The sequence below is a fragment of the Nerophis lumbriciformis genome, linkage group LG15, assembly GCF_033978685.3.
Source record: "Nerophis lumbriciformis linkage group LG15, RoL_Nlum_v2.1, whole genome shotgun sequence".
Taxonomy (NCBI): domain Eukaryota; kingdom Metazoa; phylum Chordata; class Actinopteri; order Syngnathiformes; family Syngnathidae; genus Nerophis; species Nerophis lumbriciformis.
Genome location: NC_084562.2, coordinates 34,717,772 through 34,738,743, shown reverse-complemented (window position 1 = coordinate 34,738,743; position 20,972 = coordinate 34,717,772). Strand labels below are relative to the sequence as shown.

Sequence of the window (20,972 nt, the reverse complement as noted above, 5' to 3'; positions counted from 1 at the left end):
CTTTATTGATTCCTTCAGGAGTGAAGTGTGAAGTGAATTACATTTATATAGCGCTTTTTCTCAAGTGACTCAAAGCGCTTTACATTGTGAAACCCAATATCTAAGTTACATTTAAACCAGTGTGGGTGGCACTGGGAGCAGGTGGGTAAAGTGTCTTGCCCAAGGACACAACGGCAGTGACTAGGATGGCGGAAGCGGGGATCGAACCTGCAACCCTCAAGTTGCTGGCACGGCCGCTCTACCAACCGAGCTATACCGCCCCAGGAGAGTTCCCTCAGGAAAATTACAAATGTTGGTCACTTATGCATTCATGCCGTTTTCACAGCTACGTTCAGCCAGACGAAGTGGGAAATCTTATGTTATTCAGTGCTTCACAAATAGTTTCTGTTACGCGCCCCCCCATGAAGAAGAAAATATGTTGCACCCCCCCCCCCCAAATCTCCACCTTGATTATAGATAATATAGTTGGTCTATACAATTGTTATAACTATACCATCAATCAATCAATCAATCTTTATTTATATAGCCCTAAATCACAAGTGTCTCAAAGGGCTGCACAAGCCACAACGACATCCTCGGTACAAAGCCCACATACGGGCAAGGAAAAACTCACCCCAGTGGGACGTCGATGTGAATGACTATGAGAAACCTTGGAGAGGACCGCATATGTGGGTAACCCCCCCCCCCTCTAGGGGAGACCGAAAGCAATGGATGTCGAGTGGGTCTGACATAATATTGTGAGAGTCCAGTCCATAGTGGATCCAACATAATAGTAAGAGTCCAGTCCATAGTGGGGCCAGCAGGACACCATCCCGAGCGGAGACGGGTCAGCAGCGCAGAGATGTTCCCAGCCGATGCACAGGCGAGCGGTCCACCTCGGGTCCCGACTCTGGACAGCCAGCACTTCATCCATGGCCACCGGACCTGTGCCCCCCCCCCTCAAGGAAAAGGGGAGCAGAGGAGAAAAGAAAAGAAACGGCAGATCAACTGGTCTAACAGGGGGGCTATTTAAAGGCTAGAGTATACAAATGAGTTTTAAGATGGGACTTAAATGCTTCTACTGAGGTAGCATCTCTAATTGTTACCGGGAGGGCATTCCATAGTACTGGAGCCCGAATAGAAAACGCTCTATAGCCCGCAGACTTTTTTTGGGCTCTGGGAATCACTAATAAGCCGGAGTTCTTTGAACGCAGATTTCTTGCCGGGACATATGGTACAATGCAATCGACAAGATAGGACGGAGCTAGACCGTGTAGTATTTTATATGTAAGTAGTAAAACCTTAAAGTCACATTTTAAGTGCACAGGAAGCCAGTGCAGGTGAGCCAGTATAGGCGTAATATGATCAAACTTTCTTGTTCTTGTCAAAAGTCTAGCAGCCGCATTTTGTACCAACTGTAATTTTTTAATGCTAGACATAGGGACACCCGAAAATAATACGTTACAGTAGTCGAGACGAGACGTAACGAACGCATGAATAATGATCTCAGCGTCGCTAGTGGATAAAATAGAACGAATTTTAGCGATATTACGGAGATGAAAGAAGGCCGTTTTAGTAACACTCTTAATGTGTGATTCAAACGAGAGAGTTGGGTGGAAGATAATACCCAGATTCTTTACTGATTCGCCTTGTGTAATTGTTTGGTTGTCAAATGTTAAGGTGGTATTATTAAATAAATGTCGGTGTTTAGCAGGACCGATAATCAGCATTTCCGTTTTCTTGGCGTTGAGTTGCAAGAAGTTAGCGGACATCCATTGTTTAATTTCATTAAGACACGCCTCCAGCTGACTACAATCCGGCGTGTTGGTCAGCTTTAGGGGCATGTAGAGTTGGGTGTCATCAGCATAACAGTGAAAGCTAACACCGTATTTGCGTATGATGTCGCCTAGCGGCAGCATGTAAATACTAAAGAGTGCAGGGCCAAGAACCGAACCCTGAGGAACTCCGCACGTTACCTTAACATAGTCCGAGGTCACATTATTATGGGAGACGCATTGCATCCTGTCAGTAAGATAAGAGTTAAACCACGACAAAGCTAAGTCTGACATACCAATACGTGTTTTGATACGCTCTAGTAAAATATGATCGACGGTATCGAAAGCAGCGCTAAGATCAAGAAGCAGCAACATAGATGACGCATCAGAATCCATCGTTAGCAGTAGATCATTAGTCATTTTTGCGAGGGCTGTCTCCGTAGAGTGATTTGCCCTGAAACCGGATTGAAAAGGTTCACAGAGATTGTTAGACACAAAGTGTTCATTTAGCTGCTGTGCGACAATTTTTTCGAGGATTTTCGAAATAATCCGTTGCACATACAACACATGAAATACTTTTTCATCATTCATATTTTTACTGTATCATGTAATAACTTTCCTATACAAACAATGGTGGTAAAAGTGAAGTTTTCAATAGTTCCAACCAGAAACAGTATTAAAGTTGTAACAACCCACTTGTGCTGCACGCTGAAGAAGGTGTTCACCCGAAACATTTGTGTGGCAACCAACACTATAATTGGAGTGCTGTCCTGCATCTTTTGTACACCAATTTTTAGCAACCCAAGATAACTAATACACAACATGAATGAATGATAAAATAACTGTTACAGTGTTGAAATGACTGTGGTTATATAACATAGATATATACTTGAATCTACCAATTAGGAGTCTAAGGCCGGCCTGGCTGCACTGTATAACTTAGAGATACATAGATAGTACTTTATTGATTCCTTCAGGAGTGAAGTGTGAAGTGAATTACATTTATATAGCGCTTTTTCTCAAGTGACTCAAAGCGCTTTACATTGTGAAACCCAATATCTAAGTTACATTTAAACCAGTGTGGGTGGCACTGGGAGCAGGTGGGTAAAGTGTCTTGCCCAAGGACATAACGGCAGTGACTAGGATGGCGGAAGCGGGGATCGAACCTGCAACCCTCAAGTTGCTGGCACGGCCGCTCTACCAACCGAGCTATACCGCCCCAGGAGAGTTCCCTCAGGAAAATTACAAATGTTGGTCACTTATGCATTCATGCCGTTTTCACAGCTACGTTCAGCCAGACGAAGTGGGAAATCTTATGTTATTCAGTGCTTCACAAATAGTTTCTTTTACGAGCCCCCCCATGAAGAAGAAAATATGTTGCACCCCACCCCCCCCAAATCTCCACCTTGATTATAGATAATATAGTTGGTCTATACAATTGTTATAACTATACCATCAATCAATCAATCAATCTTTATTTATATAGCCCTAAATCACAAGTGTCTCAAAGGGCTGCACAAGCCACAACGACATCCTCGGTACAAAGCCCACATAAGGGCAAGGAAAAACTCACCCCAGTGGGACGTCGATGTGAATGACTATGAGAAACCTTGGAGAGGACCGCATATGTGGGTAACCCCCCCCCCTCTAGGGGAGACCGAAAGCAATGGATGTCGAGTGGGTCTGACATAATATTGTGAGAGTCCAGTCCATAGTGGATCCAACATAATAGTAAGAGTCCAGTCCATAGTGGGGCCAGCAGGACACCATCCCGAGCGGAGACGGGTCAGCAGCGCAGAGATGTTCCCAGCCGATGCACAGGCGAGCGGTCCACCCCGGGTCCCGACTCTGGACAGCCAGCACTTCATCCATGGCCACCGGACCTGTGCCCCCCCCCCCCTCAAGGAAAAGGGGAGCAGAGGAGAAAAGAAAAGAAACGGCAGATCAACTGGTCTAACAGGGGGGCTATTTAAAGGCTAGAGTATACAAATGAGTTTTAAGATGGGACTTAAATGCTTCTACTGAGGTAGCATCTCTAATTGTTACCGGGAGGGCATTCCATAGTACTGGAGCCCGAATAGAAAACGCTCTATAGCCCGCAGACTTTTTTTGGGCTCTGGGAATCACTAATAAGCCGGAGTTCTTTGAACGCAGATTTCTTGCCGGGACATATGGTACAATGCAATCGACAAGATAGGACGTAGCTAGACCGTGTAGTATTTTATACGTAAGTAGTAAAACCTTAAAGTCACATCTTAAGTGCACAGGAAGCCAGTGCAGGTGAGCCAGTAAAGGCGTAATATGATCAAATTTTCTTGTTCTTGTCAAAAGTCTAGCAGCCGCATTTTGTACCAACTGTAATTTTTTAATGCTAGACATAGGGAGACCCGAAAATAATACGTTACAGTAGTCGAGACGAGACGTAACGAAAGCATGAATAATGATCTCAGCGTCGCTGATACCTTCAGTTTCAGTTCAGTTCAGTTCAGTTTCAGTTTATTTCGAACATGCATAGGACACAATGCAATGCATCACATATTTCCAGTTGTTTCATTACAGCACGTCCGAACCCTTGCATAACATTGTAAGCTTATTAACATTAAAGGAAACAACACACCGGTCTTTCCTTGTCTCCCACCGTGGTTACGGTGAAGCCAAGCGCTACATACGCTTCATCATATTCTGGTACGGCCAAAAAAAAAAAAATCCCCGAGGTCACACGTCTCACCCCTTGCACTGCACCCCGCCCCGCTATTTGAGAAGGACTGTGTTAATCCGACATATCGTGCTCGACGACGGCAGAACTAAACACACAAATCACACAAAAAAATGATGCAAACAAACGCAAGGGTTTGCAATGAGTGCCTCGGATTGACAGAGGGAACAGGGAAACTGAACAAAGACTCCAGCAAAACGACAGATGAATCTCACAAAGTTAAACACTCTAAAAGTTAGACAATTGGGAGTTGAGGAAAATCCTGCTTTGAAAGTCAAACATGGTTCCAAGGACACATAGAGTTAAAGTTAAAGTACCACTGATCGTCACAGACACACAAGGTGTGGTGAAATTACCCTCTGCATTTGACCCGTCCCCTTGTTCCACCCCTTGGGAGGTGAGGGGAGCAGTAGCGGTGGCCGTGCTCGGGAATCATGTTGGTGATTTAACCCCCAATTCCAACCCTTGATGCTGAGTGCCAAGCAGGGAGGCACTGGGTCCCATTTTTATAGTCTTTGGTACGACTCAGCTGGGGTTTGAACTCACGACTTACCGATCTCAGGGCGGACACTCTAACCACAAGGCCACTGAGCAGGCTTAAGACCCATATTATGCATTACTTTTGGAGTTGACTAATATATGGTAAGCGATCTGAACAACACGGTAGAGAAGGGATTCCTTTGGCCCCATTCTTGGGTGCATCGTGCGTGAGAAGAAGGAAGTGTCGACTAAAGTGGATAGTGCACGCCTCGCCCCAAATTCGTCACATCTAATAAGTCAGGTAAACCGTGACAAATGGGGCCATGTGACTGTAAATGATAAGTACTATCTAATCATGTATCTCGTTGATATGTATTACTTTTAGTTGTGGGATATACAGAGTGCTAATAAAAAAAACTAACTCCAGGCCAAAAATGGCACCTGGGTTTTGTTTTGGACACACCTGGTTTGTTGCCTTACGGGAGATCATGTCATGGCACTTGCGCAATCCCTCATGCCTTCTGCTGCAAGCTCGGCTGACACCTCCGCTGTAAGCGCGCCAGGACACGCCCCTGCTCGCGCCGGCAAAGCTGCAGGCAATCAGTAATCTGCGCACCTGAGACTAATGAGGGCAGGCAGCATAAAGACCAGCGGACCCGAAGATCCAGTGCCGGAACGTAGTTCACTCCTTGTAGTAAGCATACCGTCTCTGGCTTCCCTCCTGCGTACTTGCTCTCTGTGACTTCCCAGTTCCCGTGTCTTATGTCCCTTGTGTTCCCCGCAGTGCCTTTTCTGTTCCCCGTGATCGAGCAGTGCGCCTCGACTCCTCTCTGGATTTTGAACTGCCTCCCTCGATCCTCGACCCCTGCTTGGACACGGACCTCGTTGCTTCTCTCCAGCTCCCGACCACTTGCTTGCCCACGGACTGCCTTCTTGCCTTGCCCCTCTGGTCTGACGAAGGATTTATCCAACACACACTTACAACAAACCCTGGTAACATTAACATTGTTAATTCTACACATCGTCTTGCAACAAACACATAGAGTAGTATACACCTCCCACACACTCATCAAGCGGTTCAATAGACCTATTGAACCAATTCTTGCTTTGGTGTTGTCTCCTTCCCCCGTCGTACATAACAGATCAGTTGTGCATCGTGGGGGGATTCGTACCCACTCGTAATTCATACTGTAACTCGTGCTGTAACTACAAAGGATTTATACTCTGTATTTACATTATCAAGACTTTATTTAATGAAGTTTTTTTTTTTAACCAAAATACATTAAGCGTATTCATGGTTTCTGTTGCGAAATGTTCATGATCCGCTTTTTCTGCCTGTGTCTAGTTTCTCTGTAGTACCCAAGTTTGCAGTCACTGGGACGGGACCTCCTGAGCAGCTTCTTACTTTATGGGGCGGCATGGCGTAGTGGGTAAACCTGAGGGTTGCAGGTTCGCTCCCCGCCTCTTACCATCCATATCGCTGCCGTTGTGTCATTGGGCAGGACACTTCACCCTTACCCCCGGTGCCGCTCACACTGGTGAATGAATGATGAATGAATGATAGGTGGTGGTTGGAGGGGCCGTAGGCGCAAACTGGCAGCCACGCTTCCATCAGTCTACCCCAGGGCAGCTGTGGCTACGAAAGTAGCTTACCACCACCAGGTGTGAATAAATGATGGGTTCTCACTTCTCTGTGAAGCGCTTTGAGTGTCTAGAAAAGCGCTATATAAATCTAATCCATTATTATTATTATTATTATTATTAGTGTGGCTGCGACAGGAAGACGGCGCAGTGTGCCATGCATAGTCACAGGAGATGCTCGCTCATCCTAGCTCCTCAACTTGCCCTTCCGTTTACTCTCTTTTACATCCGGCTACATTCCAGATGCGGAGGTTTCCGTACGTAGGTGAGACAGTTAGTTTATTAGCACAGCGGCTGTAGCGGGAAGACACGGGAACATCTTACGGAATTTGATCACATCTTGCTGTTCACGGACTCCTGTGGTGTTTCCCTAAAGTTCAGTGGACCTCATGCTGCTACATTGATTCATTCCATTGCTACCATCTTTAAAACTATCTTTTACTACTATTATACTGCTCTACTATTCATATGGCGTCTTCCTGCCTGCCCGCCTCACTCTTACTCTTTTCTTTGTTACTTTTTTCCTTAGATTCAGGGATGAAATTTGGGCACAACTGGTTTGCTTACTGGGCTTTGAAAGGATTTGATGCATGTTTTGGAATAATATGAAAGGGAAATTATTTGTTCTATAATGATTTTATTGAAGAAAATAACAAAATTAACAGAGTACATTTGCTTAGTTTGTTGTCAAGATTGCATTACTATTTGGTTTAATGTTTACCTTGTACGTCTTGGCTGGGAATCAAACCATGTCCTATGGTCCTCTGCCATGAAGCTAAAACCCTTTTATTCCGTATTCCATCAGCACAAATCATTGTTGACAACATACATAATTGTCAACCTTGAGACCTCCGATTTCGGGAGTTGGGGGGTGGGGGACGGCTGCGTTGACCCTGGATCTCAGGAAACAGAGTGGACCGACACCAGCAGATGACATGGCACCCCAAACCATCACCCAACCATGCAAATTTTGCATTTCCTTTGGAAATCGAGGTCCCAGAGTCTGGAGGAAGACAGGAGAGGCACAGGATCCACGTTGCCTGAAGTCTAGTGTAAAGTTTCCACCATCAGTGATGGTTTGGGGTGCCATGTCATCTGCTGGTGTCGGTCCACTCTGTTTCCTGAGATCCAGGGTCAACGCAGCCGTCTACCAGCAAGTTTTAGAGCACTTCATGCTTCCTGCTGCTGACCTGCTCTATGGAGATGGAGATTTCAAGTTCCAACAGGACTTGGCGCCTGCACACAGCGCAAAATCTACCCGTGCCTGGTTTATGGACCATGGTATTTCTGTTCTAAATTGGCCCGCCAACTCCCCTGACCTTAGCCCCATAGAAAATCTGTGGGGTATTGTGAAAAGGAAGATGCAGAATGCCAGACCCAAAAACGCAGAAGAGTTGAAGGCCACTATCAGAGCAACCTGGGCTCTCATAACACCTGAGCAGTGCCAGAAACTCATCGACTCCATGCCACGCCGCATTAACGCAGTAATTGAGGCAAAAGGAGCTCCAACCAAGTATTGAGTATTGTACATGCTCATATTTTTCATTTTCATACTTTTCAGTTGGCCAACATTTCTAAAAATCCCTTTTTTGTATTAGCCTTAAGTAATATTCTAATTTTGTGACACACGGAATTTTGGATTTTCATTTGTTGCCACTTCAAATCATCAAAATGAAATGAAATAAACATTTGAATGCATCAGTCTGTGTGCAATGAATAAATATAATGTACAAGTTACACCTTTTGAATGCAATTACTGAAATAAATCAAGTTTTTCAAAATATTCTAATTTACTGGCTTTTACCTGTAGCTACCATTGACTAGAGCACTGGACTCCTCTTTTATTGATTATTGTATTTGTCTCACTCGTTTGTGATTTATATTGCAGTGTGGAGGCAAACTCACTTATATCACATCTGACTACTGGTTGGGCGGCAGCTGCGTGCTGTCAATCATTGTCACTTGGCAAGGCTGCCCGTGAAAGCTAATCAATGCGCTTTTAGGCAGTTTGACATTATTATTTGGACATTACAGTAAAAATTGAAAGGAACAAAAACATTTTATTTAAAAAAAAAAAAAAAGACAGGTCCACCTGCTCTGTGTCCCCCAAATTACATTCTTATAATACTTTGTTAGATTTAGATTTGTTTTCTTCCTTTTGCTGTACCACCTGTTTCAACAGTCTATTCCTCATGAGTGCTAATACTTGTTGATACTTTCTTGTTACGCCTACCTCATAGTCTGCTTCTGGGGGTCCCATAACACTACAGTTTAGTGTCCATGTAAGTACCGTATTTTCCGCACCATTAGCCGCACCTAAAAACCACAAATTTACTCAAAAGCTGACAGTGCGGCTTTTAACCCGGTGCGCTTTATATATGGATAAATATTAAGATTCATTTTCATAAAGTTTCGGTCTCGTAACTACGGTAAACAGCCGCCATCTTTTTTCCCGGTAGAACAGGAAGCGCTTCTTCTTCTACGCAAGCAACCGCCAAGGTAAGCACCCGCCCCCATAGAACAGGAAGCGCTTCTTCTTCTACTGTAAGCAACCACCCGCCCGCGTAGAAGAAGAAAAGCGCGCGGATATTACCGTACGTTTCATTTCCTGTTTACATCTGTAAAGACCACAAAATGGCTCCTACTAAGCGACAAGGATCCGGTTCATGAAAAGACGCAATCTCTCCATCCTCACACGGATTACTATTTCACAGCAACTGATATTCCTGTGAACCGCACTGTGGATACTGTGGATACAATGGGAGCACGTACGGTGAATATTCGCACCACAGGGAATGAGAAGTCGTCCTTCACTGTGGTTCTAGCTTGCCATGCTAATGGCCTGAAACTTCCACCCATGGTGATATTCAAAAGGAAGACCTTGCCAAAAGAGACCTTTCCAGCCGGCGTCATCATAAAAGCTAACTCGAAGGGATGGATGGATGAAGAAAAGATGAGCGAGTGGTTAAGGGAAGTTTACGCGAAGAGGCCGGGTGGCTTTTTTCACACAGCTCCGTCCATGTTGATATACGACTCTATGCGCGCCCACATCACAGATGGTGTCAAAAAACAAGTGAAGCACACAAATACAACACTCGCCGTCATTCCGGGTGGATTAACCAAAGAACTCCAACCGCTGGATATTGGTGTCAACAGGGCATTCAAATCACGACTGCGAACGGCGTGGGAACAATGGATGACCGAAGGCGAACACACCTTCACTAAGACAGGCAGACAGCGCCGGACGACTTACGCCAACATTTGCCAGTGGATCGTAAATGCCTGGGCAGATATTTCGGTCACAACTGTGGTCCGAGTTTTCCGGAAGGCAGGATTCACAGAACTGCTGAACAGTGACACTGACTCCGATGACTTCGACGAGACGGAACCGGCCATTTTGGATCCCACATTTGCCCAACTTTTCAATTCGGACACCGAAGACGAAGAATTCGAAGGATTTACGAATGAAGAATAACTTCAGAAGGTGAGCGCTATGTTTATTTTGTGTGTTGTGACATTAACGTTCGAGCAACATTATGTTGCTATTGCTCTGCACTATTTTGAATTTTACTATGTTTGTGATTGCTCATTTGCGTACATTTTGGGACAGAGTTAGAACGCTGGTTTTTAATATATTATTAAAGTTTGACTGACCTATCTGACTGTTTTTTTGACATTCCCTTTAGCGCAGCGTAGGCGCGGCTTATAGTCCGGGGCGGCTTATAGGTGGACAAAGTTTTGAAATATGCCATTCATTGAAGGTGCGGCTAATAATCCGGTGCGCCTTATAGTGCGGAAAATACGGTACCTCAGTTTTTATTTGGACCCTTGGGTTTTTGGTTTTCTTCTTGTAAGCTTTTTTTTGGAGACGTTGTTCTCCTGTTTCTTCATCCACCTTTTTTATACCTTGTCCTTTCACAGTGTGTTTGGATCGGAAGAATTAAACATTTTAGGAACATGACAAAAATACACAAGCAGAAGAGCACTAAGCTATACCCTTCACCTCAGAAACCACAGTGAACAAGGAACCTAGAACACATTTGTATGTGTGTGTATCAGTGACGTGCGGTGAGGTTGATGGCTGGTGAGGCACTGACTTCATCACAGTCAGATTTACAGACATATGAACCCTAAAGAGTATCTTATTCACCATTTGATTGGCAGCAGTTAACGGGTTATGTTTAAAAACTCATACCAGCATTCTTCCCTGCTTGGCACTCAGCATCAAGGGTTGGAATTGGGGGTTAAATCACCAAAAATGATTCCCAGGTGCGGCGCCGCTGCTGCCCACTGCTCCCCTCACCTCCCAGGGGGTGATCAAGGGGATGGGTCAAATGCAGAGGACAAATGTCATTACACCTAGTGTGTGTGTGACAATCATTGGTACTTTAACTTAACTTTAACTTTACACATACAAACTGTAGCACACAAAAAAGCACATTTAATAAAAAAAACGTTATTATGGTCTTACCTGCTTAAGCTGCTGCCCCCGCGACCCGACCTCGGATAAGCGGAAGAAGATGGATGGATGGATGGATGGTCTTACCTTTACTTAGAAATTAAGCCCATGCGCCGCAACAAAAGCTCTCACTTAAACTTTCCACGTGCAAGATTGAATCTATTTAAAAAAGTGTAACCGAGGGTTTATAAATGTCGCCTATACTGTATGAAACTACAAAATAACAAACACGGAGGCTCCAGTTTACACGAGGACCACTTTATTTACCTTCTTTCAAAAACCTCCGCAACGTGACATCACTTCCGCTCTTAGCGCCTTCAAAATAAGAGCTCAAGGCATATACTGTATAACAGTGCATAACAGGAACTTAACATCACAAAGAGGAAAGCCCATGAAAATAGGTTACAAAAGTTATTTAATAAGAAGCCAAAAAGTGCAAAAACAATGATGTTCGTGTTGGAGGAGTTGTGAATTAGGTACACCTGCAGTCTGCAGGTGTATCTAATGTTGTGTCCCTGCAGTCATTCACAACTCCACCAACACCAACATTATTGTTTTTGCACTTTTTGGCTTCTTATGAAATAATTTTTTTAAATAGATTCAATCTTGCACGTGGAAAGTTTAAGTGTGGGCTTTATGTTATGATCCGCTGCCCGGATCATATTTTTGTTTACGTTTTCGAGGTACTTGTGTTTTTTGTTAGTTTTGGACTCCTTGAGTGCCTGTTTTGTACACCTGAGTTTGTTGCCATGGCTGCTTATTATTTTCACCTGCCGCGTGTGTTCCCGACGCGCACCTGTTTGTCATCTCTGACATTATTATTTAAGCCTGCCTTCCCTGTCATTCTGTCTTGCTTCCTAGTTTGTTTTCACACAACAGATGACGACTTTTGTTTCCTGCTCTGAACCTGCTAGCTTCCACGCTAGACTCCTTTTTACCTTCTGGCTCCCACGCTAGCTCCTTTAGTTTTTGCCTTCCGTGCTATGAGCACGTGTTTGTTTATTCCAGTATAATTTATTTCTTAAATAAATCATTTCTTACCTGCACGCTGTGTCCGAAGCCCGATCTGCATTCCTGGGAGAGCGAGCCCCGCATCACCATGCGCCCCGGTCGTCACACTTTAGTTGATGTAACAATTCTACGGCGGGGGTGCAGGAGGCGAGCCTCAGCCAGTGCGTCTTTTGCAGCCGTTTTATGATCGCTCAGCACAAGAAATACTTTACACACATACAGTTGTTGACAAAATACACTGTACATTATATACCTCAGCTAACTAAACTATGGAAATGTATAATATAGTTCATATAGCAATACGGTCTCACTGCACAGCAGGCCAGCAGTTAGCCGAGTCATTGCGCAATCCATGTTGAGGCACTGAGTGACGTGCCTCAACTGGCTGCTGTTCACCGCGCCGTCTCTTCTCAGTATTTGAACGGCAAATGTGAAAATTCAGTGATTTTGAATAAAAATAATCTAAAACTGGTGAAGTTAAATGGAAAATGTCTTTATAGTATAATCACTGGATACATATAACAATTAAAAAAAAATTTTTTCTTTTTACATTTTTTTCTTTCCATGATGGCAGGTGAGGCCCCGCCTCACCTGCCTCTAGTGACTGCACGTCACTGGTGTGTATATATATATACATATATGCATATAGTCGCGATCAAAAGTTTACATACACTTGCAAAGAACATAATGTCATGGCTGTCTTGAGTTTCCAATACTTTCTACAACTCTTTTTTTTTTAGATAGAGTGATTGGAGCACATACTTGTTGGTCACAAAAAACATTCATGAAGTTTGGTTCTTTTATGAATTTATTATGGATCTACTGAAAATGTGACCACATCTGCCGGGTCAAAAGTATACATACAGCAATGTTAATATTTGGTTACATGTCCCTTGGCAAGTTTCACTGCAATAAGGCACTTTTGGTAGCCATCCACAAGCTTCTGGTTGAATTTTTGACCACTCCTCTTGACAAAATTGGTGCAGTTCCGCTAAATTTGTTGGTTTTCTGACATGGACTTGTTTCTTCAGCATTGTCCACACGTTTAAGTCAGGATTTTGGGAAGGTCATTCTAAAACCTTAATTCTAGCCCGATTTAGCCATTCATTTACCACTTTTGACGTGTGTTTGGGGTCATTGTCTTGTTGGAACCCCCAACTGCGCCCAAAACCCAACCTCCGGGCTGATGATTTTAGGTTGTCCTGAAGAATTTGGAGGTAATCCTCCTTTTTCATTGTCCCATTTACTGTCTGTAAAGCACCAGTTCCATTGGCAGCAAAACAGGCCCAGAGCATAATACTACCACCACCATGATTGACGGTAGGTTTGGTGTTCCTGGGATTAAAGGCCTCACTTTTTCTCCTCCAAACATATTGCTGGGTATTGTGGCCAAACAGCTCAATTTTTGTTTCATCTGACCACAGAACTTTCTTCCAGAAGGTCTTGTCTATGTCCATGTGATGTCAGATGAAACAAAAATTGAGTTGTTTGGCTTGTGGATGGCTACCAAAAGCGCCTTATTGCAGTGAAACTTGCCAAGGGACATGTAACCAAATATTAACATTGCTGTATGTATACTTTTGACCCAGCATATTTGGTCACATTTTCAGTAGACCCATAATAAATTCATAAAAGAACCAAACTTCATGAATGTTTTTTGTGACAAACAAGTATGTGCTCCAATCACTCTATCACAAAAAAATAAGAGTTGTAGAAATTATTGGAAACTCAAGACAGCCATGACATTATGTTCTTTACAAGTGTATGCAAACTTTTGATTATGACTGTATGTGTGTATATATTTATATATATACATGTATATATATATATATATATATATATATATATATATATATATATAGGTATGTGTGGGGGAAAAAAATCACAAGACTATTTCATCTCTACAGGCCTGTTTCATGAGGGGGGGTACCCTCAATCGTCAGGAGATTTTAATGGGAGCATTCGCATACCATGGTTTATATAGGGCACAGAGTGGGTGGGTACAGGCTGGCCTAGGGGCGTGGTGATTGGTTCATGTGTTACCTAGGAGGTGTTTCCGTCTATGGCGGCATGTTGTTACAATTTCGCTGCGCTTGTTGAGGGATGACAGGTCTGGACGGTAGATAATAAACAGTTTCTCTTTCAAGCATAGGTTGCATCTTTTATTACCACTATTGTAAGGTGTGCTGGATGCAAGAATTTGCCATGTTATTGAATATTCAACATTATTGTCTTTGAGGTCCCAAATGTGTTTGCTGAGTTCTGTGGTATTTCGCAGGTTTTTGTTCCTGAAAGAAGCCTTGTGGTTGTTCCATCTGGTTTTGAATTCACCCTCGGTTAATCCTACATATGTGTCAGATGTGTTAATGTCCTTGCGTATTACCTTAGATTGGTAGACAACTGATGTTTGTAAGCATCCCCCGTTGAGGGGGCAATCAGGTTTCTTTCGACAGTTACATGCTTTGTTGGTTTTGGAGTCGTTCTGACTGGGGGTCGACGGCTCATTTGCAATTGTTTTGTTGTGGTTTGAGATGATTTGTCGTATATTGTTCATGCAGCTGTAGCTCAATTTGATGTTGTTCTTGTTGAATACTTTTCTTAGGTTGTTGTCTTTGGGAAAGTGTTTGTCAATCAGGTTGAGGAATTTGTGTCCAATGTTCGTTGAGACGTTTTTGCTGTATGGGGGGTTGTACCAGATGATGCCGTTTCGTTTTCTGTTCTTTTTTGGCTGGTTTCCTGGCGTGGGTTCATAGGTGAGGGTGAAATTGTATCCTTACAATAGTGGTAATAAAAGATGCAACCTATGCTTGAAAGAGAAACTGTTTATTATTTACCGTCCAGACCTGTCATCCCTCAACAAGCGCAGCGAAATTGTAACAACATGCCGCCATAGACGGAAACACCTCCTAGGTAACACATGAACCAATCACCACGCCCCTAGGCCAGCCTGTACCCACCCACTCTGTGCCCTATATAAACCATGGTATGCGAATGCTCCCATTAAAATCTCCTGACGATTGAGGGTACCCCCCCTCATGAAACAGGCCTGTAGAGATGAAATAGTCTTGTGATTTTTTTTCCCCACACATACATATATTGCGCTCTACTACGGTATCGAGCACTATTTTTTGGATAACCTTATTAAGACATATATATATATATATATATATATATATATATATATATATATATATATGTATACATAAATGTCCATATCCCCATCAGTTTGGCTGTAAAGGCCTGGAAATTTGAAGACCCCTTAAACCCTGCCCGATTCAGTTTTTTTTCACACCTTTTTATTTTTGGAAATGGTTTTTATACTTTTTTAATCAAGTTTTAATTAAATTTAATGCATGTTTTGTACAAAATCTAATTCACGGTTAAAAAAAATAAAAATAAGAAAAATAAGTAGGAATTTTAAAACCTAAAAACATAATATTGTCATTCTTCCCTATTAGATATACTTCGACTAGGGTTGGATCCCAGCACCAGCCTCTTTTGAGACAAGCACTTATGTTGTGCACCATGGGAGCCAGTATGATTGCATGGGGAATTATGACATTATATTCTAATTGCAGTAAGCAGCTAGGAATGCGCTTGCGGTAAAATTTCATATGAAGTGCTCTGTCATTCATTAATTGACATTTTACATGCCCCTCTTCACACAAAACGGGGCCCACCAATAGGCAACAGGGCCCTATTACCCACAGCTCCTGTTCTGCATTGGTGGTGATGCTCTGAATAATAATGATGAAGGATTCTTTCACATTAACGCATTAATTTTGACAAGCCTAAACAAATGTAGGGTAAAATGGAATATTTACATAAATATGCACATCTAGATATATACAGTAGATCCAAAAAGTATTCATTTCTGAGTAAAAATATTGCCAAAATGTACCTGAAAGACTCTCAGACCAACAGAAGCAAAATTCTCTGGTCTGATGAGACAAAGTAACGCCTGGCGTGAATGCCAGGCGTCATGTTTGGAGAAAACCAGGCACTGCTCATCACCAGGCCAATTCCATCCCTAAATTAAAGCATGGTGGTGGTAGCATCATGCTGTGGGGTTGTTTTTCAGGGGCAGAAACTGGGAGACTAGTCAGCAATGTACAGAGACATTGTGGATGAAAACCAACGCTTCCCATCCAACCTGATGGAGCTTGAGAGGTGCTGCAAAGAGGAATGGACAAAGAGGAATGGACAAAACTGCCCAGAGATAGGTGTGCCAAGCTTGTGGCATCATACTCAAAAAAGACTTGAGGCTGTAATTGCTGCCAAAGGTGCATCAACACAGTATTGAGCAAAGGTTGTAAATACTTATGTGCATGTGATTTGTTTTGTTTGTTTTAATAAATTTGCAATAAAAAAATAAATAAATAAAAGTATCATCCATCCATCCATCTTCTTCCGCTTATCCGAGGTCGGGTCGCGGGGGCAGCAGCCTAAGCAGGGAAGCCCAGACTTCCCTCTCCCCAGCCACTTCGTCCAGCTCTTCCTGTGGGACCCAGAGGCGTTCCCAGGCCAGCCGGGAGACATAGTCTTCCCAACGTGTCCTGGGTCTTCCCCGCGGCCTCCTACCGGTGGGACGTGCCCTAAACACCTCCCTAGGGAGGCGTTCGGGTGGCATCCTGACCAGATGCCCGAACCACCTCATCTGGCTCCTCTCGATGTGGAGGAGCAGCGGCTTTACTTTGAGCTCCTCCCGGATGGCAGAGCTTCTCACCCTATCTCTAAGGGAGAGCCCCGCCACCCGGCGGAGGAAACTCATTTCGGCCGCTTGTACCCGTGATCTTGTCCTTTCGGTCATAACCCAAAGCTCATGACCATAGGTGAGGATGGGAACATAGATCGACCGGTAAATTGAGAGCTTTGCCTTCCGGCTCAACTCCTTCTTCACCACAACGGATCGATACAGCGTCCGCATTACTGAAGACGCCGCACCGATCCGCCTGTCGATCTCACGATCCACTCTTCCCCCACTCGTGAACAAGACTCCGAGGTACTTGAACTCCTCCACTTGGGGCAAGATCTCCTCCCCAACCCGGAGATGGCACTCCACCCTTTTCCGGGCGAGAACCATGGACTCGGACTTGGAGGTGCTGATTCTCATCCCAGTCGCTTCACACTCAGCTGCGAACCGATCCAGTGAGAGCTGAAGATCCTGGCCAGATGAAGCCATCAGGACCACATCATCTGCAAAAAGCAGAGACCTAATCCTGCAGCCACCAAACCAGATCCCCTCAACGCCTTGACTGCGCCTAGAAATTCTGTCCATAAAAGTTATGAACAGAATCGGTGACAAAGGGCAGCCTTGGCGTAGTCCAACCCTCACTGGAAACGTGTCCGACTTACTACCGGCAATGCGGACCAGGCTCTGTTTGCAATAAAAAAATAAATTAAAAAAAGTATAGTATAGTGTATTGTCCTTTTTGGAATATCATAACAACATGTTTCCGGATGAGGTGGTTCGGGCATCTGGTCAGGATGCCACCCGAGCGCCTCCCTAAGGAGGTGTTTAGGGCATGTCCGACCGGTAGGAGGCCACGAGGAAGACCCAGGACACGTTGGGAAGACTATGTCTCCCGGCTGGCCTGGGAACGCCTCGGGATCCCCCGGGAGGAGCTGGACGAAGTGGCTGGGGAGAGGGAAGTCTGGGCTTCCCTGCTTAGGCTGCTGCCCCCGCGACCCGACCTCGGATAAGCGGAAGAAGATGGATGGATGGATGGATGGATGTTTCCGGATGCACTGTAGCCATGTGTTTTCTAACCTTTTTTTGAGCCGAGGCACATTGGAAAAATCTTCCAAACACCAAACAAAAATATGAATTAACATTAATGATGTATCTTCTGGAAGAGCACTTATTTGTGAAGAAAGATAGAATATTGTTGAGAATCACCTCCAATTATGCATTCATATATTTGTCCTCACCTCATTGGCCAAGGAGAAGGGGATGACCAGTGTGGCCACCAGAATGTCAGCTGAGGCCAGAGACACCAGGAAAAGATTTTGAGGAGCCCGCAAAGCACGGCTGGTAAAGACGGCCAAAACAACCAACACGTTCCCCACCACCGTCACCAGGATGATGACCGTGACCACCAGCAGGATGAGCACGGATGCTGCCAGAGAGTGTGGGGGCAGAGGAGGGGATCTTGACAAAGAAGTAGACGCCTCGCTAGTATTCTCCCAAGATGAAGAATGGGTTACAGGTGCCAGCACATCAGGGTCCATCCTTCCCTAGAAGAAAGTCAAAGAATCCTCAAAACAATTTGTAACATTGTTTGAATGCAGGCTCCATCAGAGTAGTAGGAAATGACCCAATGTACAATCATAATGAAGTGAAGTCATTCCCTCTCTTAGCAGTCCAGATGTTGACTTACTGTGCTTTCTAATGCAAAAGCTTCAGTCGCAGCATCACAGGCAGCAGAAAGAAATCATCCCAGAGCAAAAAAAAAAAAAATCAGAGTAGGAGGTACGAACTAAAAAAAAAGAGGTCCTCGCATTGATGCGACTGCTTGAAGCTCTGTGTGGAAATGCAGCTGTGCCACTCTGCTGGAATAAGGCAGCAGGAAGGGGAGAGAGCGTGAGATGAAAGACGGAATAAGAGGGAACGTGGTGAGCGAGAGAGGTTTGAGGAGCGCTCCAACACCCGGGAAATAAGCAAGGAGAGATTGAAGGAAGATGACAAATGAGAGAGGAGAGAAGAGAATTAACATAAAATAAATAAAATATAATAATAATAATAATAAACAATGTACTTCATTCATTGATGTTTATGAAGCAGACTTGACCACCTGCAGCAGCACCTCTCTGTATTCTATGTAAAAAGAAGACAGAAGAATGTACTACAAACAACTGTAGTGGGGTTATGAAGTAATGAAATAATAATCAATCAATCTTTATTTATATAGCCCTAAATCACAAGTGTCTCAAAGGGCTGCACAAGCCACAACGACATCCTCGGTACAAAGCCCACATACGGGCAAGGAAAAACTCACCCCAGTGGGACGTCGATGTGAATGACTATGAGAAACCTTGGAGAGGACCGCATATGTGGGTAACCCCCCCCCCCCCCTCTAGGGGAGACCGAAAGCAATGGATGTCGAGTGGGTCTGACATAATATTGTGAGAGTCCAGTCCATAGTGGATCCAACATAATAGTAAGAGTCCAGTCCATAGTGGGGCCAGCAGGACACCATCCCGAGCGGAGACGGGTCAGCAGCGTAGAGATGTTCCCAGCCGATGCACAGGCGAGCGGTCCACCCCGGGTCCCGACTCTGGACAGCCAGCACTTCATCCATGGCCACCGGACCTGTGCCCCCCCCCCCCCCCCCCCCCTCAAGGAAAAGGGGAGCAGAGGAGAAAAGAAAAGAAACGGCAGATCAACTGGTCTAACAGGGGGGCTATTTAAAGGCTAGAGTATACAAATGAGTTTTAAGATGGGACTTAAATGCTTCTACTGAGGTAGCATCTCTAACTGTTACCGGGAGGGCATTCCATAGTGCTGGAGCCCGAATAGAAAACGCTCTATAGCCCGCAGACTTTTTTTGGGCTCTGGGAATCACTAATAAGCCGGAGTTCTTTGAACGCAGATTTCTTGCCGGGACATATGGTACAATGCAATCGACAAGATAGGACGGAGCTAGACCGTGTAGTATTTTATACGTAAGTAGTAAAACCTTAAAGTCACTTCTTAAGTGCACAGGAAGCCAGTGCAGGTGAGCCAGTATAGGCGTAATTTGATCAAACTTTCTTGTTCTTGTCAAAAGTCTAGCAGCCGCATTTTGTACCAACTAATTTTTTAATGCTAGACATAGGGAGACCCGAAAATAATACGTTACAGTAGTCGAGACGAGACGTAACGAACGCATGAATAATGATCTCAGCGTCGCTAGTGGATAAAATAGAACGAATTTTAGCGATATTACGGAGATGAAAGAAGGCCGTTTTAGTAACACTCTTAATGTGTGATTCAAACGAGAGAGTTGGGTCGAAGATAATACCCAGATTCTTTACTGATTCGCCTTGTGTAATTGTTTGGTTGTCAAATGTTAAGGTGGTATTATTAAATAAATGTCGGTGTTTAGCAGGACCGATAATCAGCATTTCCGTTTTCTTGGCGTTGAGTTGCAAGAAGTTAATGTACAGCATTAATCTTGGAGATTGGATTTATACTGTATCTCCTTTCAAACACACCATCAGCAGCTTTTTCATATTTTCATGAATAAATGTCCGCCGTTTGGAAATGATTTTAACATCCTTGGCTGTTGCTGGATTAATTCTGCTCTAATGTTGTGCAGACTAGCAGTGATAGGCTTGGCCCATTTGGCGACACAGTTGGTCATGTTTTTGACGATTTATTTTTTTAATTCAATGGATATCATCCACTTCTTCTTCTCAGCACTGTATTTCACGCTTACATTCTTTACAATGGTTGGAAAACAAATGTAAATGGTAAATGGGTTATACTTGTATAGCGCTTTTCTACCTTCAAGATACTCAAAGCGCTTTGACACGATTTCCACATTCACCCATTCACACACACATTCCCACACTGATGGCAGGAGCTGCCATGCAAGGCCCTGACCACGACCCATCAGGAGCAAGGGTGAAGTGTCTTGCTCAAGGACACAACGGACATGACGAGGTTGGTAGAAGGTGGGGATCGAACCAGCAACCTTCAGGCCACTCTCCCAACTGCGCCACGCCGTTCCCATGTAATGTAATGTCCATCTCTAGCTAATGCTAGCGAGTAAGACCAAATGTCACTTGCTACACCAACTAATGGCGTGGATGCTTGCAACTAAAATGTTTGCTTGCAACTTAAAGCATAACAATTAGTTGAGGGACTGCTCTTATCTCAAAACAATTTTAAGTTGGGGTAATCTTAAATTGAAATACCACTGCAGAG

At 44.1% G+C, this 20,972-nt stretch overlaps 1 protein-coding gene across 2 annotated transcripts in view; it reads right to left on the bottom strand.

The window, feature by feature from the left end:
• LOC133616065 (alpha-2Db adrenergic receptor-like) overlaps positions 1-18,570 on the bottom strand; it is a 41,285-nt gene extending 22,715 nt beyond the window's left edge. Inside the window, exons 1-2 of one of the 2 annotated variants that reach the window (XM_061975108.1) lie at positions 18,442-18,570; positions 17,993-18,298 (exon numbers count right to left, since the gene is read on the bottom strand). In XM_061975108.1, the coding sequence (XP_061831092.1) occupies positions 17,993-18,292 (300 nt within the window). In that variant the 5' untranslated portion in view covers positions 18,293-18,298; positions 18,442-18,570. Of the gene's footprint in view, positions 1-17,992 lie in introns of both variants that reach the window. The other variant, XM_061975107.1, reaches the window with a different exon arrangement.
• Positions 18,571-20,972: the final 2,402 nt, after the last annotated feature.